General features: G+C 40.2%; 1 protein-coding gene across 1 annotated transcript; it reads right to left on the bottom strand.

Annotated features, from left to right (window-relative positions):
• Positions 1-27587, bottom strand: PIK3CG (phosphatidylinositol-4,5-bisphosphate 3-kinase, catalytic subunit gamma). The gene is made up of 10 exons (XM_010146628.1): positions 25584-27587; positions 20941-21006; positions 20612-20837; positions 16823-16926; positions 15039-15185; positions 13722-13812; positions 8705-8835; positions 7979-8090; positions 5859-6016; positions 1-282 (listed from the first exon to the last, which is right to left on the bottom strand). Exons 1-10 carry the CDS (start codon positions 27585-27587, stop codon positions 1-3), a joined length of 3321 nt encoding a protein of 1106 aa, XP_010144930.1.
• Positions 27588-27952: the final 365 nt, after the last annotated feature.

Below are 27952 nucleotides of genomic sequence, written 5' to 3'. Positions count from 1 at the left end.
TTAAGCAGAATGCTTTTCTACTCCTTGTTTGATTCCAAGCACAAGATGTAAAAACCAGTTAAATTGCACAGTCCAGCCCTTATCTCTGCAAACCTCTATCTGATCAAGAAAATGCTTTTTGGCATCTTCTTCGCTTTTCCCTACTGTCAGTGCGTCCCGGATATATTCAATATCCTCTTTGCTGGTTAATTGGGGCATTCCAGTCATCAGCATCATGGAGAACAGGATGATCAGAAGGTTTGTGTGATGTCGAAGAGCTAAATAAGCCTTCACACATACGTCCTGCAAGAGAAAAGAGTTTCTTGTTAATTGATGAGGTGAACTAAGAGAGATGACGTAGGAATTTCACAGGACTCTCATTAACCAACATATTCAATCTCTCGAGTACGTCAGAGAGAGGAGACCTGAGCCGTTCACCCGAGCAGAAACATGCAGTGCATATCTGTGTCCGTCGCTCGGTATTACTTCATTCATCACCACACCTCAGGGCAACAAGTACTGGTTTGGTGTACAAGCTAAAGGCTCTTTTCAATAATCTTACGTTAATTAATAAGCACAAAACCTTAGCTTCACCAAAATCCCAAATTAATTTCCATGTCGTATAACCTCCTTCTGTGGCTGTTAAAAGAGACAGCAATAATTCTCTGTCTTCCCTTCCAACTGGTATGTTCCTGCGGCAAGAGCATGGCTGGCAAGTGACGCTGAATAAAGCAGCACCTCCAGGGGACTGTTCTTCATTTTATGTATGTGTCTATTCACTCTGCAGAGGTGATGGCTTCTTTCACGGAGAAGGTGTTTCAGGCTTGGTGTTCTGAGAAATTTTTCCAACTGGCAGCTCTAGTTTCCAGGCACACTGCCTTGCTGTAGGACTTCTGTGTTTATGTACTGTCATCCTGGATTCCACAGATTTTTTAATAGCTTTTTCACTTCCACATATAAGTAATTTGTGCCTAACAACATAACCTTTAGAAGAATTAAATTTCTGCAGCTTGGAAAAGCACACAATGCTTTTTAGGAGAAAATTTAATGCTAAGCAACTAATACATAAACTGAAATGATTATTTCCTACATTAAATTTATTACTCATTTACTTTCAGAAATAACATCTTAAGGAAGACAATGCAATGAAGAAATCAATCACATATTAGAAAGTTAAATTGGGCCTGCCATGCAGTAACGTAAAAAGATGAAACGTACTTTCAAGAAGGTTGTTGCTACTAAAACCAAAGCTGAAGCAATGCTAATTTTTACCCAATTAAATACTCAATTTAACCCTTCCGCAAATGTAGGTGAATTTGCTAAAGAGCTCTTAAGAAATCCAAGTATTTTCATGTAAAGTTCCACCAAATCTCATCAGCCCTCTAGAACACCATTTACTTTTGACAAGGAATATGGTTTTTTCCTTCCTTAAAAAGAGTAAGAAGTGCACAAATAATCTGAACATCCATCACTGTCACATCAGCAACAGCAGGACAACCAACCAGACAGGTCAGGAAGACAGTAAGGATGCAAGTTGATATATATATATGTTGAAGATCTGTCTGTAGGGTTGGGTTTTCCCTACTGCCTGGGCACTTAAATCTTTCCCTGTTTCCAAATAAATTCTGTCCTGATGGAAGATCATACTTATGAACTCTAACATTAGTTTAGCTGTAGCGAAGCAGAAAATAAATTGCAATGATCAAAGCAGAATTTACAACAGAAAACACCATCATCTTATCACAGGGATTAGTTTCCCTCCCTGACAACAGGGGAAAAATAAAAAATAAAAAAAAAGAAATTCTACTTATGTATTATCAACTTCAAACAGGGAAATCTTGTCACAAAAGTTAGTGTGTGTTTTGTTGCCCTTGAAAGAGATGAAAGCTCTTTATAGTTCTATCAAAGAAGGTTTTACATTTCTCTGTGGCTGATGCATCTCACTACTGCGGGTGTCTGAGACAGAAAAACAATAATGCAGCCAAGAACCTGGCACTGCTGCATCTCCAAGGCAGTCCTTCCAGGAATCCAAAAGATTTTAAAAATCTGTATCTGCCTGTTACAGTTATTTATTCAGACAGGAACTGAATGGAGTTTTGAATTAACATCTTCCAAGTACACCGATTTTTTACACTTCTGAGAGGCAGGGAGAACCAAAAATAACGCATACGCATGTGTCGGGGATATGTAGATGTTTACCGTGGGATTAAGAAGAAAGCTGCTAACTAATCTAAAGCCATAGGCAAAATGAGTGGAGCCGATGACAAACCAAAATTCTGTCGTCCAACAGACAATAAAGAATAATTATTTTGAGAGCGTGAAACTGTCCTAAGTATCATAGAATCATAGAATCATAGAATGGTTTGGGTTGGAAGGGACCTTAAAGATCATCTAGTTCCAACTCCCTGCCATGGGCAGGGACCCCTTCCACTAGACCAGGTTGCTCAAAGCCTCATCCAGCCTGGCCTTGAACACTTCCAGGGATGGGGCATCCACAGCTTCTCTGGGCAACCTGTTCCAATGCCTCACCACCCTCTCTGTGAAGAACTTCTTCCTGATATCTAATCTAAACCTCCCCACTTTCAGTTTAAACCCATTCCCCCATGTCCTGTCACTACAGGCCCCTGTAAAAAGTCCCCTCCCAGCTTTCTTGTAGGCCTGCTTCAGGTACTGGAGTATTAGTAACTAAGGGTCAGGCATTTTTATAATTCAAAGTATCCAAGTTCTGTTACATGGGCCCTCACCCTTTTGCTTTGTCACCTTTATTTGACAGCCAAATACGTGAGATTTTGTAAACATTTGATACAGAGAATTTGCTTAGTTTGCTTGAAAATACAGATCTCTGCATTATCAAGTTAGCAGAGTAGTGAAAAAATAATGAATTAATTAAATATAATGAATACAAACGCATTAAAAATTTAATGCAAAAGCTAGCAAAGACAATTTTAGACAAACTAGGAACAGGCAGGTAGACAAAGCTCAGAAGGCTACGAGGATCTCAGATGAGGCTCTCTCAAGAGTTCCTACAAGTAAGAAGTGAAAAAGTTGCATGTACATAGGAATAAGAGAGTTGCATGGATTTCAGCTAAAGGCTGGAAAGGAAATGTCACCACATAGGACACTTAGAGCAAGACAAATCTGGACAGTACTAAGGCAGCTGAAAAATTCATAGATGGAACAGAAGAATACTTGTCTTCTCAGATTAAGTCATGCCTAAATACATTTTTGTGATTAGGACGAAAGACCATCAAATACCACTTCCTATTAAGCACGTCTGTGATGTCTTTGATAACCTCTGGCCTCTAATCTTCATTAAACCATCATAAGTAATGCAAAGCTATAGGAGCTATGGCTAACACATCTCTATGGGCTCTATCCAGTAGGTGACAGAGAATTTTTTAAGAAGAAGATAATTTAAAACACTAAAAACACTAAAGCCTGTAAAAAGCAAAGGACTCCTCTAAAGTACAACCTATTTTAATGTGGTTGAAGTACAAATTAATGAGAGACACTCTTAAAAATTAATGAAGGATAAATGCTGAGATTTCTCCATTAATACATAAATGAGTCAGCAGGCACACTGAATGAATCCTTCAGTATTAGGAAACATGATGAAACCAGCCAGTTGAAAAGTGAATCTATAATTTTGTTTATTTTTGTACTCTGACCATATAATAAAAACATACATTTTTTACAGAAAAATATGTGATGCATAACTTGCTCTGTGTTACTATTTTACTTGTATGGAGATATTTTAACTTTCTTTTTATTGGCCTTTGAGACAGAAAAGTCTTTTAACGTACTGCCGGAATAGCAATTTATAAACAGTACCTCTTGGTCAGTATTATCACTGTCTCTGCCTAAATCATCCCACGTAAGATGACCAGGTCACATATCACCGTCACAGTTCACAAAGGTAAAGCCGATTAATCACCTTCCATCTGGTTAGGGAGACTTAACGGAAATGACACTGGCAGCATCACGGCCTTCCTAAACCCTCCGCATTAGTGGGATGGTAGCAGGATTTAGAAATTTGTACCAGAGTAACAAGACGTGTGTTCAGTCAAGCCCAGGCCTGCATGATGAAGGCACGGCTCACTAATGAGCAGCTAAGGCCAAAATCACCTCTTGCTGCTTTTGTTATGCGGGCTGCTGAAGTAAAGGTCAGATATTCCCTAAAAAGCTGGATGATCCATACATATGACCACAACATTCCCCACTGCAGACACTACCAGGTTGCTAGCCTTCCAATTCTCCATCAGCAAGCTTTCACATTTTCAACTCTTTTCTGCCCCCAGAACAGAGGTCTTCTGGGAAATGACGTACCCCGGCGTGGTGTTTCAGCCCACGCTTGCACTGGTTTACAGCTGCGGCAACAGCATCCTTCCTGTACACAGCACAGCTCGTGAAGAGCATGGGCTCAGCATTCCCCTCCCACAGCAAAATCCACCCTGCTCTTAAACCCCTTGAACCAAGAGCCCCTTTCAAAACACCTCCTCGGTGATAAAGCCAGTCCCTGCACGAAACAAAGACTCAAAATTTGTACCCGGTTCTTCAGTTATTTTCAGAAGTCTGGCTCAAGGATGACAAATGCCTCGTTATTTGCTGTACAGTCATGTACGTGCTCAAAGGGACATATTTACCATCCAACAATAAAATTTTAATTGGGTACTTTAATTAGGTACTCAGGTTAGAAAACCAGACTCCTTACCGGCACAGAGAGACTGGCTCATCCCCCCGGGAATACAAAACATCTAAGCTAGGCTTTTGCTTTGACTCACACTGGGGAGGAGACTTTTGATATTATAGGGAAACTGCATTCTAAATCAGGCACTTATTTAAAATCCCTAAAGATGAGCACAGGAATAACACCCCAGACATCCATTTACTTCTGCTCAGCCACGCTCTCAGCCATTTCATTAACTATACTAAACAGCATTTTGCTTTGCCCCCTCGTTGCCCAGGTCCTACACAGGCTTGAAAAATCACACCTGTTTCAGAGGGGCTCAATTTCAAATAGAAGATTATAGAATCATAGAATCACAGAATGGTTTGGGTTGGAAGGGACCTTAGAGATCATCTAGTTCCAATCCCCCTGCCATGGGCAGGGACACCTTCCACTAGACCAGGTTGCTCAAAGCCTCATCCAGCCTGGCCTTGAAGACAGCCAGGGATGGGGCATCCACAGCTTCTCTGGGAAACCTGTTCCAGTGCCTCACCACCCCCTCTGTGAAGAACTTCTTCCTTATATCTCATCTAAACCTCCCCACTTTCAATTTAAACCCGTTTTCCCTTGTCCTGTCACTACAGGCCCTTGTAAAAAGTCCCCTCCCAGCACCCTTGTAGTCCCTTCAGTACTGGAAGGCTGCAAGATGCAGTAGAACAGATATTTAGCACCATTCCTTTCTTTCAGAGCGTTAAGTCCAGCCACTTCCCAAAACCAGACCCCAGAACACACGGACAGAATCAGGAGGGAGTAGCACCGCCAAAGCCAGTTGAGGAACGCCTCGCACCTGCATGGCCTACACAGAAGGGCCTGCTTAGCGCTCGGAGTCTCCATTAACTGAACAAATACTGAAGACCTCCACAGTCTTTTCCATCAAGACAAGAAATAAAGGAAGGGCTGCCTATCTGGTCTGCTGCTAACTGAAGCTTTTCCATGTGGCTTTGTGGATGTTTAAATTCTAGTTCCCATAATCCTACAGACAATTTTTGCTCTTAGTTGGGCCTAAAATATCCCAGAATTGTACTATGATTCAGTAAATTTTATTAACATAATGCCCAGGAGCCTAGACCTTTGAAAACTAAGGCACTAATGTTCATTTCAGAGGGTAAAAAACACTGCTTAATTGATTTGCAGCTAGATACTCTTCCTTTACCTGAAATTTATGGAAATGGAGACTCGTCTTCTTTCCGGAAGTCCCCATGACAAACAGAAAATCCGGAGTCAACACAAAAGGTACTCTTTCCTTATTAATTCCAAGGAAGCTTTTATAATTCCCAAGAATATGGCCAAAATCAATATGGAAAAGGTTACCTTCATAAAGAGAAGAAGTCACAGTTAGGCTCAAATACAATAAACGGCCAAGAACACTTACTTGTATTCACAGTAATTCCAAAACCTTTTTTTTTTTTTGAGGTATATATGATCACACTTCAGCAGAAAAGACTATTTTGTCTCTTTTTTCTGAAATATATAATTCTGTCCTCTTGGCAAAGTTAGTTTTTATTTATCTTTGGCAGTTGTTAAAAACCTGGCAGAACTGCTGTATTTTCTAAACGTACACTCACAGCTTTTCAAAACTCAACCAAGGAAAGCTTGTGCCTCATATCCATAACAATCAGCTCTCAGCACATCAGTATATGGAAAGGGCTTGTGGATTATGTTTCAAACACCCATGGGATTCTGGCACTATCCAGTTCCTTGGCTAATGTCATTCACTAGAACATGCTTCTTCCTCACAGACCTACATTAACAACTTTTAAACCATCCTGTACTGTGCACTGTCACCCTTTTCATAACTTTGAGATAGTAACAGGGTATCAGGTCACAGGAAAGAGATGAAGAACTCCACTTCTAAGGATCACTACACCTACAGGACTGGAGTGCACCACTGGTCCTCTAATTACTTTATTACTTCCATTGGCAGACAGGATGTAAGGACATAAGAGCATGGTTACTTAAAAACATAGATTGATAATAGTGGTACATGTATACAAAAAGGTAAAATATCAAATGATTCAAGATGACACTTGACAGTGATCCTTAGGTAGAACATCCTTAGATGTTCCAGCATTTCAGCCAGTTTCCAAGCCCTCCCAACCTTCCCCAAATCTGACACTCGCTCGAGACAGCTCCTATTACAGACTCTAAGGCCAACTGCTCCTGACTACACAGAACACTTCCTGAACACACTGAACACTTCCTTTCTCTGTCTCCTTTTGTACTGACCTGTCCCTCATTTTCTGCCCATGGGCACTAACACTGCATTCTAGTCTAGTCTAGTCTAGTCTAGTCTAGTCTAGTCTATATCCTACTCTACTCTACTCTATGTAATGTTGAAATTAAAGCATGTCTTTGTCTTCTGTTCCTCAAAGACTTCTGATAAACTTTTTTACTGTAGTCTTCATTTAGCTCATTTCTGCCTTCGGGGTACATCTCTCTAGCTTTCAACTGGTAAAACTTCAACAATAATCTGATTAATATTAAACATACAGCCTTCTAACTAAGCCCAGAAGTATTTTCTGTCTCTTAGCATTACATAAAGACTAATTATGAAGCCAGAGGATCATGAAACTGGAAGTGAATTTCTTCGACCAAATAAAACTCCTCCGTATGTACTGCTCATTCTGGGGTCCTTGCTGAGGCTTCCGTAAGTAAATAATAGTAGGGATGGACCAATCTGCAACTACAGGAATAATTCCCAAAGTTTGTAATAAAAATAAATGTGGTTCTTTCAGGAGGATTGCAACCATCCCACAGACTTCAGCAGCAAAACCAACACAGTACATGTACACTTGTTTTTTAGGATTTTCTACAAAGGTATATAAAGCAATTATGTTCCTCAGAAGTGAAGACAGTCCAGTAACATCTGAATTCTGACACAAATATAGTTCTACTGCACCCTGTCAAAACCACATCCATGCTCCAGACAGGTGAACAGCTGTATGCTTTTTAAAGTCTTTCGGCTTTTAGATCTTGGATCTAGACACTAAAAAAGCCTTAGTTTTACATTCCTCATGACTGACTTGGTAACAAATTCAGCCTTGGAGAAGAATGACATTATTAAAGATAAATATCTAGAGCCTATATGAAGGCCAAACAGGGTTACAATACATTTCAGTGTCACGAGGACGTGAACATGTAAGCAATGCTGACAGAACTGCAATGGGTCTCTTCATTTATTGTTAAATGCATTATTTATTAAAATAAAAGGTAAATATAGTCAAGTACATACAGCCCCCACTTATTCTATGAAATTCTCAAAAAGTAACTCACCTGTTTCTGTAATCATAATGTTGTCATTGTGCCTGTCTCCTATGCCAAGTACAAAGGTTGCCACACAGTATCCAGCACAAGAATAAACAAATCTTTCCACAGCTGCCTGAAACTAAAAATAAATCTCAGAGATGTTAAATGCCTTAGTGCTGAAAACTAAATTCAGTCATTCTCAGTCATACACCTTTCTGTCGACATGTATCTATCAAGAGCTCAGCAAACTGTCTTATAAAACACACTGTTGCCCAGCAGAGATTAAGATCACAGCCCTGCACTGCACTCCCTTTTGTGCGAGCAGGCTTTATCCCTGAGAACAAATAACGTAAGGATATAGTTGTCCATGCTTTCTGGGAAAAAAAGCTGGCAGAAAGCCCTAATAGGTCAGTGGACCTACCTAAGTAAGGGAGTTGTGAGTACCCAAACCTGTATTTAAATCCTCTAAAACCACACTGCCTTTCAGTGTTCTTGGATGTCCTTTCAAGCTGCTTCTCCTGTATCGCTTTTAAATACCACTGACAAAGGAATCATTTCAAAAGCATCTTGTTTCTCAGGAGCTCAGTTTCCAGCTGGATGCTAAAGGCTCTTTCACAGACACCCGTGGCTCAGTACAGGGAAAATGAATGGATTGTTCAAACTCAAGTAACACAAACACAACCGTACAGGCTCTGTCCTCCTGAATTAGTATGGTGCATTTGAAAATCATACTTAAAAATCCAAAGAACTCACCTTCTCTTCTATCATGCATCTTTCCTTGAGCCACTGATTTAGTATTTCATCCTTAAATGCACCAGTGTTGCCAACTGTACTCTGCTGAATTTTGGCAATTGTTGTAGCATCTTTTACAATTTCGATCATTCCTACAGAAAACAAGGAAGAAGTTAGAAGAAGTTATTAAATTTACATAAAAGCATATTAAAAATATGCAAAATTAAATTTAAAACTGTGTTTTTTAAATCAACCGCAGAACTTTATAGGTTGTGAGCAGAAATTTATTTTACAAGCAACAGTGGTTCTTGCTCATTCCCAGCTGAAAACAGCCTGAGCTTGTAACCTGGCATCCTAAACTCTTTCATGAGAATGTAAAACCTTTTAAAATGGAAAGAATCACATGATGAGTGGGGACCCTCTGTGTAAGTCTTGTCTCAAGGAGAGGAACTGCCTCCTGTCCTGACCCCTGCAGAAGCCCAGGTACTATTCACATTCCCACCAGCTGATCTGAGGAACTGAAGAGAAGCTGCAGCAGCCTGGGGACGCAAACATTGCCAGAGCTGCAGCAGAGCAACAGAGCTGGCCCTCCTGCAGTAAATCCAATTTAAGCTTATGCATGTGCATGCACAGAAAGGCTCAGAAATACCAGTACACAGTGAGGTATGGCAGTGGGCTTGCTGGTGGAAAGCTCTGGCTGTTGGGCCCCTGAGGTCGGTCCCTAAACTGAACAGATCCTTGCAAAGGCAATTCAGCACATCTTAGTAGCACAGTGCAGAAACAAGGACTTGCACTGTTCATATTAACATAGCATGTGATGAAGGGCAAGATAGAGAGAAAAGCAGAAAGAGAGGCTTCAACAACTCTGCACTGTAGCCAAGACCAGCAAATGCAGTCTGCCTCACACTGGGCATGCCTGTATGGGGAAGGTTGGATTTCAGTTGAGCTTATTTGGTAACTGGAAATAATGTTTTTTCTTCCTCTGGTTCAAGTTCAACAGTGTCTTCTAGGTAAAAGCCTGGCTTCAACCCCAGCTCAAAGATAAGCAAGCAAACAAAAATATCCTTTTCTGACAAAAGTGGCTTCAAAGCAGCTTTTGATTTGGTTCAGTTTGAACCCCACTCTGAAATGGATGAATTTCTCCCTATTCACCATCCTACCCTCTTGCAATTACTGCATTATATGCAAAGTCTCCAGTAACGGAGCAACAACACAGTAATCTCCTCCTACTCCTGGCTTCCACACGTGGCTGAAGTCAAGGCTGAATACACCCTGATGGTATTTCTTCTGTCTTGACACTGTAATAAAACTATTGTGGAAATATGACCTCCAAACCCCACTGCCAACACCATCAAATTAAAAAGCTCTGCCTTTTGGTCTGTGCTTGTCAAGTGGTTCTTCTCCTCCTAGGAGTGAGCTCCCGATCACATTCCAGCTGTTGAAAAGACTTCCCATCCTTGTGCTCACCAATTTCCCTCTACCAGACAACAGCTTCTTGATTCCGGGGGTGCAGAGCTGTTGCAGGAAGCATTTTCAGCTTCTCCTTGCATTTAAAACTAACTCCCAGCATAGATATGTCAATTAGTACTGTAAAAAGTCCCCAGATTTTAAAGAAGCTGCTAATGAAAACCCTTTACTGATCATTCTCCACTGCATTGCCAAAAGAGCGATATAAAATCTACACAGAATGTTGCGCGGCTTATTCTGCCCAAGCAGATACTTCAAAGGTATCGTGGTAAAAAAAAGTTACGTGCTGGAATAGTATATCTCTACTGGCAAATCCTTCTAAACACAGACATGCCTCTCGGTAGGTATGGTCTGTCCTAGAGAAAGCTTCAGTGACTGGGACAGAGGATCTCAGCTGGGAAGGAGTGCAGCAGTAAATGCACTATGCTATGTGTTTCTGGGGATCTGCGGTACTAAAGCCGGTGACTCTCTTATTAAGTGTGAGCTTGAACTTCTTAAATTTGGCAGTGACACAACACAGTAAGCAGCGCTAACTACCTTGCAGAGCCAGGAACATACAGCCATATCAAAGGGAGAGAGAATAGGGTACGATCCTTTACCAGTGATACATGGAAGAGGTAGTTCTTCCTACGGAGGTCTGTTTGGCAGCAGCAGTGGAGAGGACGGATGTTTCCAAAACTGCAAACGACACTGGATGCAGATGTCTTCAACGGAGAAAGGTCTACACAGGTGGGGAAGCCAGCCCAAGGTGTAAGACACCTGGCTGTTTCCCTGTGCTCAGTGCAGAATTGGGTGCTGTCCTTCTGCCAGCACGCGGGAACTGCCCCAAGTCCCATGGAAATATTAAGAGGGATGTGTATTGGGTTTGTGTGGCACGTTTTGGTGGTGGTAGGAGGAGGAAGGCAACAGGGATGGCTCCTGCGAGAAGCTGCTAGAAGCTTCCCCAGCTCCAAGTTGGACCTACCTCTGGCCACAGCTGAGCCAATCAGCACCTCTGTGATTAATGTATTTAAGTGGGGAAAACAAAGAGACTGGCAGAAGGAGAGAGACTGCTATGCAGACACCAAAAGTCAGTGTAGAAAGGTGGGAGGAGGTGGCTGGAGCAGAGGTTCCTCTCAGCCCACGGTGAGGCTGGTGATGCCCCTGCAGCCATGGAGGGTCATGGGGGAGCAGAGACAACCCCCACCTGCAGCCTGGGGAGGGCCCCATGCTGGAGCAGCTCATGGGAAGGATTCACACTGGAGAGGTTTGTGGAGGACTATCCCCTATGGAACGGACCCCACACTGGAACAAGGGAAGAGGTTGTGTCCTCCTTCTAAGGAGGAAGGAGAGGCAGAGACGTGTCATGAACTGACTACAACCCCCCATTCCCTGTCCCCTGGTGCCATGTAGGGGGAAGAGGTAAAGAAACTGGAGCAAAGCTGAACCTGGGAAGAATGGAGGGGTGGGGGAAGGTGTTTTAAGATCTGGTGTTATCTCTCACTGTGATACTCTGGTTTGATTGGTAACTAATTAAATTGATTTTCCTTCCCCAGTTTGAGTCTGTTTTGCCTGTGCCCATAACTGGAGAGTGATCCCTTCCTGTTGTCTCGACCCATGAGCCCTTCCTTGTATTTTCTCCTCCCCATCCCTCTGGGGGAAGGAGTGAGTAAGCGGCCGCGTGGTGCTCAGTGTCTAGGCTGGGCCCAAACGATGATATGAGGGAAGAAGCAGCTTGGAAGAAGACCACATATGAATATTGTGAAAGAACATTTGCATGCCACTGCTCTTTGGGTTTGTTCCAACCCAGCACAAGCTCTACATCAAAGTGTCCCTCCTTGGGCAGTACTAATTTCGGCTGCAGGTATTCTCAGCAAACGGAACAGGAGTCTTTATGTGATTAACCATGCCCCTAGTGTGGTGCTGAAAGGATGTTAAACTCTTACATCTCCTCCATGCATATAGGCAAATAAACAATTATTTCCTTGAGATAAAAGAATGGGGAGTCAATTATGAATTCATGAAAGAATAATGAAGTCTGTAACTTGAATATAAGAATGCTAGGATCACTGGCAGAATTCTTCCACCTTCCTTCATTATTTCAATACATTGTCTTAAGATTATTTTAAACAAAATTAAATTAAATCCTAAATATCTCTCTAAGAAAGTAGGTTTGTTTTAACATATCTAGAGGAGAGGAAAAAAATGAACCCTCTATTATATTTACAGTTAATATTTTGACATACAATGTTATGTTTCCTTTATTATTATAATTCTATCTATACAATTTATTTAATTTTCAAACACTTATATTAGGAGAAAAGAAACTCTTTTCGTACCACACTACCAAGTACTTTATCCATGATTTTTGGTTTTCTGCACTGCTAAGATATCTTGAAGCCAAAAAAAAGGATGAGAAAATTTTTATGTGGCAGCGTATTTTGGAGAGGAATTACATTAGAGATATATATTTAAGAGTTCTTAATTTCACTGGGAGTCAGTTCATTATTCTTCAATCCATAAAGCAAAATATATTGCTGAAAAAGAGCTAAAAAGCTGGAGATCATGGGAGACACATAGCAACATTTCTATTATCGCTATTTTATCAATCCACGCAATTACTATCATACTGCCAGCTACACTGATGACAGGCATTAACAAACTTGCTAATCTTTACACACGCTCAAGGTTTAAGTAAATGGCAGAGCTGTACTTGCTAATCTGTCTCACTGATGCACTGTTTATACCAGCCAAAGAATTTTTTTTAGCACAAAAGCTCCATTTGGACGTGGCCGATTTTTCTACACTGAGAAGCCTATCCTTCAGCCTATCATTCAAGAGCTGCTTAGCAAAACTGACTCTACCATCAATTTTGTATTATCTGGATACTAGGAAACTGTGCAATGTGGATGTGCTAGGGTACATAATATATGCAAATCCAAGCACAAAGAGTCAGTTTGGAGCCATCAGCATGTATAAATTATGCATCAGTTTCGCATTTCTGGATGTAACTGGACTCTTCCAGAGATTACCAGGTTGCTCTACTACATCACCACACAGTTCTCCAGAAGTTTTGTAACCAACTGCTTGGCTTCTCCCACCATGAATTCTGGAAAATAGACCATCTCTGCTGTGAGAACTAATGCCCACGGCAAACTACTGCCTGAGCACCCTGTTGAGTAATACCGTTGCTTATATGTAGCGTAGCGTAGGAAGCTTTAGGTCAGGGGAAAAAAAAAATGTTTTGCTATCTTAACTCCTTTCTCTATTTCATTCTTATTGACACATTAAAACACGTCTTGAATACATCAGCGACTTTCACGTCTTTTTCGTACCAAATATTGTTGTGAAAGAGAAACCTGCAGCAGGATGCAAACAGCTGGACTTGCACAGGACTCCTCGGCAGCTAAGCTAGTGCAGCAGCTGAAGGATACCCATGAGGAGGGAGATGCAACTGAAGGCTGCTCACAGGAAGTGTAACAAATGGCTATTTCTCTCATGACCACAGTGTGTACTAGAAGAGTTCTCCTACATGCAGCTTCTGTAACGATGGTATTTTGAATTTCTCACCACAGGAAGTGCGATCACGTACCTATTTTGTTCCCTGTAGAAATACAACCATACGGTAACAAACAGAGGTCCAAGGATTCTGCTTCCCAAATGGATTCCATAATTCGAAGAATCTAGTAAAAACAAATGTACACACAAAGTTATTTCAAATTGCTCAGACGTTACTTATTGCTCACACAAATAACACCACCCAGACTTCTGAGATGGGGCTAAGCTTACTTGTCTGTTTCACAGATTAAGGGATAAATACAGAACGTGTGCAGCCATTCAAGATTACCAGTTACAGAACCAGGGTTTATATTTCCTCATCTGTCCTGTGCCCAGGCAATCTCTCCTGTTTTATAAAGTATTAATAAATACATTGTATGATTTCTACATGAGCACAGATTGAACAGGTTAGCAAGTATGTCCACTTTTTCCTATAAATATCCCCCAAAGTGCTAACATACCCATTTCTCAGGACAATCACTAAAATATTACTAGACCAATGCTACCTACTGATTTCTTTTTAATTTGTAACTTCACCCATTGCATAAATAAATTATAAAAATGCTACGTCAGAAAAACAGGCCATCTTGCACTACATCGGTTTCCTTCTCTAGAACATCAAAATGTGAAGTATGGCACATGGCAGGAGAAATATGTGCTGGGTCTGGCTGGGATGCAGTTAATTTTCTTCAGAGCAGCTTGCATGGTGCTGTGGTTTAGATCGGTGACCAAAGCAATGCTGGTAACACACTGATGTCCCAGCTGTCGCTGAAGAGGCTTTGCAGAGCTTCAAGCCTGCCTCTGTTTCTCACTATGAGGCACTGTGAATCGATCCGGGGTGCACAAGAGGTCATGAGGGGACACAACCAGGCAGATGACTCGAATCAACTGAAGAAATATTCCCTGCTGAATAACATCATGCTCAGCAATAAAACCAAGAATAAGGAGGTTAGGTAGGTTAACCACCTTTTGTGCAGGAACTGGCTGGGCATTGGTCTATCCATGGGATGTGGTGAGTGACTGCCTTTGCATCACTTGTTTTGTTTTCTCTGTTTTCTTCCACTTCTCCTTTGCTTATTAAACAATTTTTATCTCAACCCACAAGTTTTCTTGCTTTTACTCTTCCTTTCCTCTTTCCCCACCCCAGCAGGGTTAACCCACAACACAGTAACATAAATTTGTTACATTAGTTTTGATGTCAGCCTTGCCATACACAGTTCAAAAACCAACAGACAACATTATAGTCCATATGGACAGTAAAGATAAGGTATACACACATCTGAGAAGTAAAACTATCTTAAAATATTTTAAAATATTCACATTATTCATTTTATACATTTCAGCTTCATACCTGTAAAATAAGCATGTCCTGACGGAGGTCATCTCCATGTTTGAAGATTATGCCTATGGTTTCATTTGACAGAGCTGTTGGATCTGCACATTTAAACTCAAGCCAGAGGGGCTTCTTCTTTGATGCCATTACTTTACATTTTTCTATCTGTAGAAAGACACGTTTACTGCTCGCCACTGTACTTCAGCCTCAACACAACTAACCTTTTTACACACCAGCCACAGTGTTAACCGACTTCCAGTTAAATACCATTCCTTACATGTGCTTTCCTGTTTCACAGACTGAGGTTCTGAGCTTGTAGTTTTAAAAGGAAACAGTTTTTATCATCTTTGTTTTTAAAAAGGAAAGAAGTTGTTATGTCTCTGAACCTACTAGAAACACGTATTTTACTTCTAATACTTGGTTTAAACTAGTCAGGGTTTTAAGATAATGGACAAGCAGCACTTGCTAGCATGAAGATGAAATGAAAGCCTACCAATACAGTTTATTATATCAAAAATATTTGTTCATATAGTTTTGGCAAAAAAAGGGTTCTAACCCACCTGTTTTTGGACATAGCTACCTTCCCTTGAAAATCTATTGCTTCCTTCCCCTAGGAAGTTCCTGGTAGGCCTGCATACTTCCTAAGTGAAGGAAAACTAGAAAACTCAGAAAAATCTTATATTTTATTTTGAAATCCACTTTTTGTCAAGCAGTTGGCGATTTTTGTACACAAAAAACTGAAAAGAAAGAAATGCAATCAAGAAGATAACATTTAAGAAGCTACAAATCCTGCATTTCTGAGTAAACAATGTTTGAATTGACTTGTGTACCTGACAGTACCTCAGTCATACCCAACTGGGAGGTGTTTAACACTCTCAGCTCGAAGACAGACTAGCTTACAGCCTGTCTATCAAGGACCAGTTTTATTTAACAGAAACATGGCCAGACCTAGACAATGAGTTACCCGAACAAGTACCCTACAATTCAGCAATTCCCTAGGTTGGATGGTTTGTCTGCCCTTAGCTAAGAGAAAAATCAAGGGATCCTTTTCTTGTAGGCTCCTTGCTGCACATCAAGTGAATCCAAGGACCTTCAGTGTGATGCTTTACGCAAACCTTACGTTGCATAATAGATGCATGAGCCAATCCCCTTTCACTACACATGTGCTTGTTTATTAATCTTGATTTTAGATCTACAAAACATGAGTTGACATAGGCCACTGCAATCTCACCACAAAACTGGAGGAAGCAACACAGAAAAAGTAAATGTTTCTTAATGTATTTCTAACAAAATCTTAATGTGTTTTCTAATAAAAGCAACAGAGAGATATTGAAACATCAGAAATAGCAGAGGTAGATATTTTTGTTAGTAAGATGAAAGTCTGGACCTAAATCTTAATGACAGAGATAAATCAGTAGACAGAGAAAGTAACAGGAGGAACAGAAACTGAATATCCCAAAGCCCTTGAAGTCAGATAAATCAGTTTTATACAAGTAATTAATGTTTAAAAAAAAGTCAATTACCTGGTTAAATCCTGGATTAAAACTAACGGAAAAATCATAATTGCCATTTAATTATTAGGATTTTACGGGTTGTTGCATTTTTTTAGTGCATGGTAGCATGTCATTACATTTAGAAAAATGCTAATGTTTGGGAGCAAAAGTTACTGAGTCCATGAGATGTCATTGTAGTCACAGTGAAGTAAGACCTTTAGACATAGTAGCAAAAATTTGTACCAAATGACATACATATGCAAGTAGATTTTTTTCAAAAAGATTTGTAGAAACTCAGGACGTACTTACCACTAGGGCTCCTGCTCTTAGCCCAGGATCATATGGAACTCTAAAACTTTCTGGAAGTTTGCTGCTCTGTAATTTTTCAAGCTTTTGCCTCAGCTGTGCAATAACTGCAATTATAAGTAAGAAAACACAATGAAATCACAAGTTGGAAGGCAAAATTTACAGGCAATCAATACTTGTTAAGCATCATGATTTAACTAAAAACCTACTCAGTTTAGCTACTTTTTAAATTGCTTTCCTTCAGGATCTCCTGATTTGAGGAATGGGGGAAGACGCTAACTTGCAGTATGAATGGTCAGGGCTGTTTCAGATACCTAAAGGCAAAGTCTTCAGGCATGTCAAGTCACATGCCTTCTACAGAGTGTTAGAAGCACTGCACTATGCTTGATGTTATTCTGAAGACTCAGGAGATTACACTAAGATGTCACCTCTACCCCAAAAACTCAGAAGGAGGAGGCAATTAAAAGTACCTTTCATTTTCCAGTATTATTTTGACTGACCTCATTGCTGTTACACACAGACTTGTGGTTTTTGTATTCTTGGGAGTCAATTATACTGTAATCACAGGGACTCCAACTATAGAGATACTGAATTTCCCATCTTCCTAAAACTGGTTTCATAGTGCAACCTTGTTAATCTCACATTTCAGTAAGAAAAAAAATTACTGTATATTTGCATGAACAAGAATTTTAATTGTCACATATAAACTGAATCTTTTCATTCCTAAACCCTCAAGCTTCTGAAACTTCAGCTTAGAACAGTATGCGTTATAATACATACGATACACTTTGTTCATCCCAGCTGGCAGGTATTAGCAGCATAAGCAGTACACTGGTATTAGCCTTCGTTAAGACAAGGATCTAAACGCTGTTCTAAAAGAAAGTACAGCTATGCAGCAGAGGCTGCATATACATGTTCAAGTAATTTTGGAGTTAAAAATTAAAGAGCAAAAAAAGCTGTATTCAGAAAGCTAGACATGGACCTGGATCCACAATATACAAAATCATAAAATCATACAATCATAGAATAGTTTGGGTTGGAAAGGATCTTTATAGATCATCTAGTCCAACCCCACCTGCAACAAGAAAGGATATGAGATACGATTCTGTATCTTCAACTAGATCAGGTTGCTCAGAGCCCTGTCCAACCTGTCTTGAATGTTTCCAGGGATGGGGCATTTACCACCTCTCTGGGCAACCTGTTCCAGTGTTTCACCAACCTCACAGTAAAAAATGTCTTCCTTATATCTAGTCTGAATCTACCCTCTTTCAGTTTAAAACCACTGCCCCTTGTCATGTTGCAACAGGCCCTGCTAAAAGGCCGGTCCCCATCTATGATTCTGTGATTCTTATAAACCCCCTTCAGGTACTGGAAGGTGCTATAATGTGTCCCCGGAGCCTTCTCTTCTCCAGGCTGAACAAGCCCAACTCTCTCAGCCTGTCCCCATAGCAGAGGTGCTTCAGCCCTCTGAGCATCTTTGTGGCTTTCTCTGGACTTGTTTCAACCAGACATTTCAAAAGTTACTATCAAATTAAGAAAGTGAAGCCAAAAGAATTACCAGAGAATTCACAGAACCAAAAGTTACACCTATCCTAAAGCTTTTAGAAAAGGACTATCTAGCCCTGTGTGGTGACTAATGTAGTACCTCTTCTGATAGAAAATAAATAAATCTGAGTCAGATGGAGGAGCTATTAAGCGGACTTAACAGACTTTATTATTAGAAACCTTTCTTAAGAAAAACCCCAACAAACCAAACCAAAATAACCCCCTAGGTTGTAATAACTTGGGTCATGAAACAACTTTCTGGAATGTAACTACTGATTTCCTAGACAAATCTAACTCGATTTCTTTAAGTCTCCTCACTGTATTGTAACGTCATTTGAAAATTGTATGCCAACCAACTCACGCTAGTAAAGATTAGGAATTAGCTGATTTTAAAATGCAAGAGAAGGCACTTGCTAAAACAATTTCAAGTTGATCTGGCTTATGAAGAAAGTTCTATGCATTTTAAGAGAAGAAACAGCTGCACAGGCATGTTCTTGGGAGACAAATCATCTAAGAGAGTGGTGATGAAAGCAGATAATCCTATGCAAGCTGTGATATTATGACCTTAAGGATTTAGTTAGTTAGTTATTATTACTTGCTATGTTCAAATGTAAGCAAAGAGATTACAAGTGAAAGGAACAGTTTGACAGCATGATTGCTACTGGGCTAGTATGGACCTAATAGGAAGGAATTTATTCTTTTAAAAAATTCACAAATACTGGAGGAAAAAAAATATATACAAGAATTAGGTGAGGCTGCATGGCAAAGTGAAATTAAACAGTCTGAAACATTCAGACTGGAAATATAAACAACTACGAACATAAGAAATTATGGGGCAAAATAGAAGCAGTAAACTGAAGAAGAAATTTTAGGATGTACATTTTTAAAAATATAAGAAGTAGAGGGTGCCTGTAAGAAAAATCATATCCTCAATAATCTGAGAATAAATTAAATTAGATATAGCATTAGTAGGACACTCCACAGTTTCAGGAAGCCTTACTGAGTGAAAATGTCAATTACATAAGTCATCTTTCAGTGTTCTGCTGTACCTAACATACAAAGATTCTTTAACTTCAACACCTGGTGGGTGTTAATGTGATTCCTTTCTCTTGAAACTTTTCTTCTTTGCCCACATATCCTCCAAAGATAGTGTATTATGGAAACCTCTGCTGTCACAGACATGTGCATCCGCAGGGCTGTAAAGTTTCTTTCCAAACCATGAGATTCTGACCAAATATATTCAGATTATAGAACATTTTAAGATAAATTTTAGAAAGTTGTTTAGAAAGACTATTTTATATGGGGGATCAGTAAATCCACTAACTCACACTATGTAGTAATGTAAATGCTGTTACATTATATATTGAAGAATAAATGCGTATTTCCTCCCAATTTCTGCTGAAACACCACCACAGCCAATTCTGCATAACCAGAGTGGAATGGCTTTCCGAACCAAGGACTTTCTGGCCTACACCATACCAGGCTGAACACAGGAAGAGTCGGTCCCTCTACAGCTTTTAGAATTTGGATATTGTCATATACCTTTTTGCACTTACTCCCAACACCATAACAAGCTTTTAAGGAAGCTGGGGGTGGGTGGGTGGTGGAAAAAGGCAGGCAAAACCCAGAGGTAAACAGGCATTGCATAATCCTACTGTGGCTTCCAAAGCAGTGCTTAGAGGAACAAGAAATAACAATACCACATCTGTGTCTCACAGGACCCCTATTCAGCACGTGGCAAGGATGTGCTCTGTATATTCACTGCTGATCCCCCAGCTACTTTTGTGGCCTAGCTAGAGGCTGTACTGAGCTCCTCTCCAGTCTTCTTGCCAAGAGTCTTTTAGTGACTGCTTAGGGTAAGGCTGTGTTTCTTGGCAAGTGTCACTTTTTCTCTTTATTTCCAGTTAATTATTGTGTCCTGGGATTTTTTTTTTTAGTTCAGTGCTGGCATTCAGCTAAGGGTACAAGAACTTGACTTTCCCAGTTGCATGGCATGAGGTTCAAGCCAAAGCATGGGAATGAACTGGGTGTCTATAATATTGATATTCCTCCCTCTCTGGGGTGGAACAAGCAACCAAATATTGGGTCAATCACTATCAACTTACACTGGCACTTTATAAGAAATAATAATGGTGCCTTTTGACAGTAATTTATACATGATTTTTTTTAATAAACAGTACACTTTGCTGCCCAGATTTTCCCCACAACAGTACTATAACAAATGAAGAAATGCCTGTTAGTAAATACCTTGAGACGTGACATCATACTTTTCTGCAGAAACTGATTTTATCTCCATTGTGACTTTATGCAGCAATTCAATTACTTGAACTTGCTTCATGAAATCGTGTAGCATTGCTTTTCCACAGCCCCTAAGATAGGCTTCCAGGATGACCGCAAACCTCTGCTGGTAATGCATGGACTGGGCAATCTCGCTTCTTAAGAACCAAAACAAGAAGTGACCGATTCTTTTGTTCTGGAGGGAAAGAAAAATACTACAATCAGCACACGTTTCTTGACAAAGGGTTTGACAATGCCAGTAACTTTAGCATAAGTTGGCTGTATTCTGAAATACTTACTCTCAAACCCCGTTTTAGCAGAAATCTGGCTAATGCGCTGTCATGATATGGCTCAAATTTCACAGCCTGAGTAATACAAACACAGAAGATGTGTTATTAACATATGTAGGATACTATTGCACTTACACTTTACCAATGACATGTAGAGAACACACTGCTGCAGGAATAGAAAATGTGTAACAAAGCAGGAAAGTAGAAAATGTGTAAAAACTTCAGAGGAAACAAAGTTGAAAACAAAACAAACCAGAAGTTCTCTGTGTTTGATTCAGGAAGCACTTTTTCTTTGCCAAGAGGTTCTTTTCAGGTATATTATTAATGTGACAAATAAAAGAACACAGGGAGTAGCTAACCAACCAGACCGATCAGAGCACATGAAGGCATGTGAACAAAGCGACATTGTTCTCAGGCTGTAGCACAAACCAGCAAGATCAGAAAAAGGTCCGCAGTCTGACTGACACTGAGAAGGCCTGAAAAGATTATTGCTGAACAAAATGACGTATTTGTAATCGTTCTTTAATGAGAATTTTCAATAACAAAGCACTGTTTTTTTTTACAAGATCCACCACTTCAGGGCTGGGGCACCAGGGCTCACTGCTGGGTTCACCAGCAAGCACAGGACAGAGGAGCAGCTTTTTGGAGCACCTAATCCCAGACATTCTGGCCATCAGACCCTACACAGAGAGCAAAACAGAATAAAGGCTCTGATGCACATCCTATATTAATGCAGTACAATGAATCATAGAATCACAGAATGGTTTGGGTTGGAAGGGACCTTAAATATCATCTAGTTCCAACCCCCCTGCCATGGGCAGGGACACCTTCCACTAGACCAGGTTGCTTCAAGCCTCATCCAGCCTGGCCTTGAACACTTCCAGGGATGGGGCATCCACAGCTTCTCTGGGCAACCTGTTCCAGTGCCTCACCACCCTCCCCATGAAGAACTTCTTCCTGATATCCAATCTAAACCTACTCACTTTTCAATTTACAGCCATTACCCCTTGTCCTTCACCAGAACTCTTTTTCTAATGACTCTGTGAGCACAGATGTATTTTTTCTCTTCCAAGAGCCACTCCCCTCCACCCAAACCCACAGATATTTCCAAGCTACTGCTAAAAAAGGGTGGAAACAAAATGTCAGGAACTTTTAAAAAAAGTGTCAGGATTGGATTTTTTTTTTTTTTTTTTTTTGGCTGTTATTCTCCCTCCCATCCCAATATCCAAGGGAATTGATCTACCAGAAAACTATCACACTTCCGGGTACTGGGCTATGCCAGGGAACTTGTCCACTTCAAGTGGTTCTTCCAGCAGCTTCTTTCCTGTTGCTTGAGGGACTCAAATTTATAGGAGGTTTGAACTAAGATTAATGGGGAGAAAGAAGGTATGCAAGTATATCCCATGGCAAGAAAAGAGAAATAAGAAGCATACAGTCTCTGGAATAGAGTCACAAAATCCCTGTCATGGACTGAGGGGGTTGATGAATGGCTTCAGGTTCTGGAAATAGAGCATCAGGAAGCAGCACATGGGGAGATTAAGGGAAAACAAAGGGATGTGCGGAGAGATGGGTACATGTAGTACGCTCAGCTTCCAGTAGCAACAAAGTGTGCAAACCTCTAGAGATAGTTATTCCATAGAATATAATGGCTCTTTCAAGATTGCTGTGGTCTGTAGCTTGCAAAGAAGCAACCAAGCCATCAGCAGAGGTCTACTAAACTCATCAAACAAATCACAGGGGTTTATAAACTCTTAAAAGTCCTGTGGCACACAGTTGTATTTTTTAATTACTAGATTATCTTCACTATTTCTGAAATGTAAATCGTCCTGTGGGTTTATTCTATGATTTCTTTAACAGGAAAAAAGGGCTTTTTCAGTTGACCCTCTAGAATGAACCAACTCATAAAAATGCTACAAAGACTTGTTATTTACAGCTTAACAGACAGGAAAACCAAGCACCAGACTTGCCCTTCTACAGTATCATAGTTCTGCAAGAACTGTCTTGACTGTCTCTGTAATACTATTTTATTTCCCCAAACAACACCATCTCATCTAGGAAAGACAATGAGAACTCACAAACATAGACTGATCTTAAAATATATAGATCCTTTTACTTTGTGTATAAGATTATGAGATTTTTTTTTAATTAATTTTCACTGCAATAGGGCACCAAAAAGCAGTAATTAGTACATAAATTTAAATGGATTTGCTTACAGTTCCAAGAAAGACTATTAAAAACCTCATTCTGGTATATATTTTGCTCAATGTGCTCAGTGCATATCCCTGAAAAACAATTTAATAATGAAATGCAGCCAAACAACCAGCCATTGCTTCAAAACAAAAACTCCCTTACAGAAAGGTTTCAAATCTATTTTAAGCATAATAAGGATGCTTATCATACATTTTTCTAATATTCTTTTATGTTATGTTTTACAAATAATTATTTTTAAAAGTCAAGCACATTTTTCTTTTTTCTTCACAGAGGCAAATATCAACATTTGAATAGCAACAACAACAGGCAGCCATTTAAAAGTCTGCTGGCACTTCATTAGTTCCCTGCATGTACCTTTGCCATGTCAGGTTAGCAGAAGAGCTTTACTCACTGCCACATACAAGCAGTACAGTCGTTGGTATTTGGTTTACAATGGACGTTGCTGTATTTTACCTATCCCATCCATGTTTTATCAACTGCACAGAGAACAAGAGACTTTACAGGAAGCTCAATAGGTTATTTATGACATGGCTGTTTCTATTTGGGATAAACACAGGGGGAAATAAAATGTTTGTTTGATTTCTAACTCTACTGGGAGGTAAAACTGGAAAACCCTGTGCAGAATGAAATAAGCCATAAAGCTTTCACATAGACATGCAAGTGAAAAGTGATGACCATTTGCAGAAGAAACATCTTGGATGTGTCCGTTCTAGCAGAGGAATGGCTGACATCCATCCCATGAAAAATATGGATTTTCAAATACCCTGTGGTACCAATATGTTGCTGCAGGATGGATGGCCTATGCCCTGCTGTTAGCCACAGAAGGAAAGACAAGGAAGCAGCAGAGAGGTAAAAGTTGGGATCTAGTATTTTCTTCCTTCTGGGGATGGCAATCTCTGAATTTCCTACTACATTTCTTACTAAAAATGCCACAGTGAAGTTAAGCTACTATGATTTTAGGCTACAGTAGTTTAATTTACTGTTAGAGAGATTTATTCTTTTTAAAACTCTCCAGATTTGTACTTCCTGAAAACAAGTAATTTGAAAAACAAATGAAAAATGAACTATTTACCCCATTGTCTCAGGCACTTTGATACCAACCAATCACCATCCCAAACCCCTAATTTGGATACAAAAGTGAATAAAATTGCTGAGCCACATGTAGACAGCAAGAGCTGGCAAGCCAAGCGTATATATAGCAGCAGCTACGTGGGAGGCCCAATGAGGTAAGTGTAGCAGCTCCTCTGGTTAATGCAGAAGTGCATAAATTCTGCCTGGGGAGCCTCATTTTCAGACACGCGAAGACAAGGCTAAAAAGGCCTTGTTTAAAGCACTACTGGAACACAGGAAAACCTGAAACACTAACTTCATTTTCCTGGGAACCTGGTCTCTCTCTGAACCCGCAGAAATAACAAGTTCCATCCCGCAGGTTCCCAGGCTGCAGCAGTTCCTTTTTTTTTTTTCCTTCCCTTTGAAAGCCAATTCTGTTCTCCGATTCTCTGAAAAAAGTATTTCCTGCTCAGTGGGACGATAGCCTTTCTGCAAGAATCAGCGCCCTGTCGGGTCTGGGAAGCCTGTAGAGTCACCTTGCTTCACGGGACACATTTACCAGGAAGAACCGCGGGGTTACACCTTTCATCAGCCATCAGACGTGACTTTGCCACTGACAGGCCACCCAGCTCCGGCACCATGTTGCGAGAAAGCAAACAAACCAATTTTCTTGTGTAAACTGACATAAACTTTCCTGACATTTCATCTGGAAGATCATACACAAAAAGCTTCAAATCGATACAGCAGAGATTCACTGCCATTAAAACCACAGTTTTTCACCCAACTTTCCAGAATGAATAGATCTTATTATGGAGTCTTAACAATACTTTATTTACTTTTTGAAAAATTTTGGAAGCTTCTAGATAAATCTGGTCCCCTTAACAGTACAAGACTGAAGTCATTGCCACGTACCATGTAACTGCACTGTTATTCTTGACCTAAAACCCAAGCCCAGATGTTTCTTCAGGCCTTCCCCATGTCAACATCTGCCTTTCTTTCTGTCTACACCCTTTCTAAACTATTGGTAAAGCTGGGCAACAAAGCTCCAGTGTTGTGTGATTCAGCACTGTGATGCGAACAGGATTAGAGACCGCACAGTCAGGATTTGCTCCCACCATAGCCCTGTTAGTGTTGGCAATTTCCAGAAGAACATACCACTGTAAACACAAGACAAACTGTAAGACACAAGGCAATGGCAACACAACAACATCAGCACAAGTTGAAATGAGGAAAGTGTGTTTTGAGTTAATTTGGTTACTATCGCTGCTTTGACTAAACACTGAGGACTTCAAAACCAGGGATTACTAACTAGACCTTCTACGATGGGAATGATGATGGGGTAATGCAAATATTCCTGGAAGGCAGAGTCCAAGAATGCAAATACACCTTACCTGCACAAGCTGTAAAAGATAATGAAGAACATCATCATCTTCTAAACTTTCCAGTTTTTGAACTGCCATCGCCCGGACATTTTCATCTGAAAAGTTACAGTCCAGGAGCTGCATTGTGAGTCCAACATCTAAAGTGCTTTGATCCCAAACCTCCTTTTTAGCTAGTAACTGGTATGTTTTGGCTACTACTTCTTGTTGTCCCCATTTCACAGAGCTAAGCAGCTTAGGATACGCTCTGGGGTGCTTTATGCTTTCATATCTAAAGTGCCACAAGAGTTCTTTGTCCTCAGGAGAAAGTGGATTAAGGGGGTCCGTTGCTATGATCTCTTCAAGTTGTTTGCGAAGCTGGTTGGGCATTTCAGCTCGTGTCCTATCCCCTTGGGGGTCTGATGTTATTCTGTGCTTGGGCAAGGCAATTGGGTGACAGTATTTGTCCAGCACAATAGAGATAGCCATTGAGTTTTCTTTATCTGGGTTAGTTGCTGATGTCAGTTTGTCTGCATTTATACTTCCTTGTTCTTCCCCCTTGCCTGGAATTTTCCACATGTGGAGCACATACTCCCCACTTCGCAGGAGGAAACGGTGATCTATCAACAAAAGATTTACATAATAGAGAAGCTGAGTTTTGCATTTTGAATCAGAGCTGGGCGATTCATGTGACTGAAGGTTCGTCTTTGTGGACAGTCCCTGCGCTTTACCACAGTATATCTGAAGATTCAAGAGTGCACCTTTAGGCAAATCCTTGATTTTGATATCGAACTCCAACCAAATATTCCACAGAACCTCCTCAGTAAAAGGCTTTGATGAAGTCCTCCTCTGTGACAGGAGCTGTTGCCCATGTTGAATGTTAGCCTCCACAAACACAGTAAGATCAGTATTTCTTGGTAAAACTGGGATATCTATGCCAATTATTTTCACCCTAAATTTCCTATTACAATCCCACAAAGAGATAGTGAACACCCTCTCATGATCTTTTCCATCTATTGTCAATTGTTCGTGATACCCTGTAACTCCGGTACAGTCATCCACCAAGGGCCACTCTTCGTTCTGAACCTCATCCTCCTTTGGGTCAGGGGGATTGTCTAAGACAAGGTGGATTTCTTCCCCATTCTTAAGGCATTGTCTTATCCAGTGAAAATCTTTGATTGGTGTCTCTCCAGTAATGTACTCATCTCTGCCACAAATCCTGAGAACAAAATCCAGTTCACTGTGATCTTCAGGAATATCCATCAAAGACTTCTTCTTTGCCATTTTTGTGAAAAAGCTGTGGAGAATCATATCTGGAGTGTCATCTATTGACACTTTAATTTTTTGGCTAGTTGTTCCTCTATGTATGATTATGAAAATGTTATTATTAGTGATCTTTTTAAATAAATATTCTGGGAGTGGCTTAGATGTAGTCCATGGGTGCATTGCATACAATTTAGGATCTCTACAGGCTACCTCTATCATTCGTGGAGTGACTAATCTGCGACGGGTAAATTCTAGTTCATCATCATGCACATTGCTTACATCAGTGACATCATAACCAATTAAATCGTTAAGCTGCCGCTGAAATTCCTGCACTTCTTCTGATGGCTTTTGTTTCTGGACAACATAGATCTTGCCTACCTTTTTCTGTAACACTTTCCAGTACAGTATGCAGTCCAATGTCTGTAATACTTGATGTTTATCATAAATTTCATACCATTGCCCCTTCTTCTGATACTGCAGAATAAACTGATCTGGGGTGAACGTGTGGTAGAAGTCCGTGGTTTGACTCATCTCTATTGCACGCATCCAAATCTGTGCTTTCATTTGCTCAACCGTACAGTTGCCAGCTATTTCGAGTAACATAATTTCTGGCACTTTAGTATGTTTATTGCTTGTAGGTAAAATGAACTCAATGGATATGAGTTCCATTGATGACAAATTACTTGACGTACAATGAGGTTTCATTCTTCTTCTCCTTCGTTTGTTTTCTTCTCTCATAACAACAGGCTGGTCATAATCCCCCAACTCCATGCCAGAAGAAATCTAGCAAAACATACAAATATTTGATTACTTTCTCATTTACATTTTTCTTTACTCTTATTTTTTAACTAATTAAAATCACAAGCCAGTAAAAATCCTGCTAAGTATATGCTTTTTATATTTGTCCTTTCCCTTAATTTCTGGTCTTTGATTTAAATAAACCACCTCAGATGTAATCAATTCAAACACAAATATAGAAAAAAACCCCAACAACTCAGTGATTAAACAATTGAGATAGAACTTCTAAACAGCCTTCCCAGATTTCACTGAGGATAAGCAGTCTGACTATACTGATTTGTTCATTCTTCTGTTTGATCAAGCACTGATTCTTCTGCTGCCTCACCTGGTTTGGTGCT

Source organism: Eurypyga helias, unplaced genomic scaffold, assembly GCF_000690775.1.
Source record: "Eurypyga helias isolate BGI_N326 unplaced genomic scaffold, ASM69077v1 scaffold3132, whole genome shotgun sequence".
Taxonomy (NCBI): domain Eukaryota; kingdom Metazoa; phylum Chordata; class Aves; order Eurypygiformes; family Eurypygidae; genus Eurypyga; species Eurypyga helias.
Note: the sequence above shows the minus strand (reverse complement) of the source record. Positions and strands in the feature narration are given on the sequence as shown.

Coding starts and splice junctions, on each gene's coding strand:
- PIK3CG (XM_010146628.1), bottom strand. CDS start 27,587: ATGGAGTTGGGGGATTATGACCAGCCTGTTGTTATGAGAGAAGAAAAC. Junction 16,927..20,611: donor GTATGATGTCACGTCTCAAG/GTATTTACTAAC, acceptor TTATAATTGCAG/TTATTGCACAGCTGAGGCAA. Junction 283..5,858: donor TCCATTTCCATAAATTTCAG/GTAAAGGAAGAG, acceptor TTTCTCTTGCAG/GACGTATGTGTGAAGGCTTA.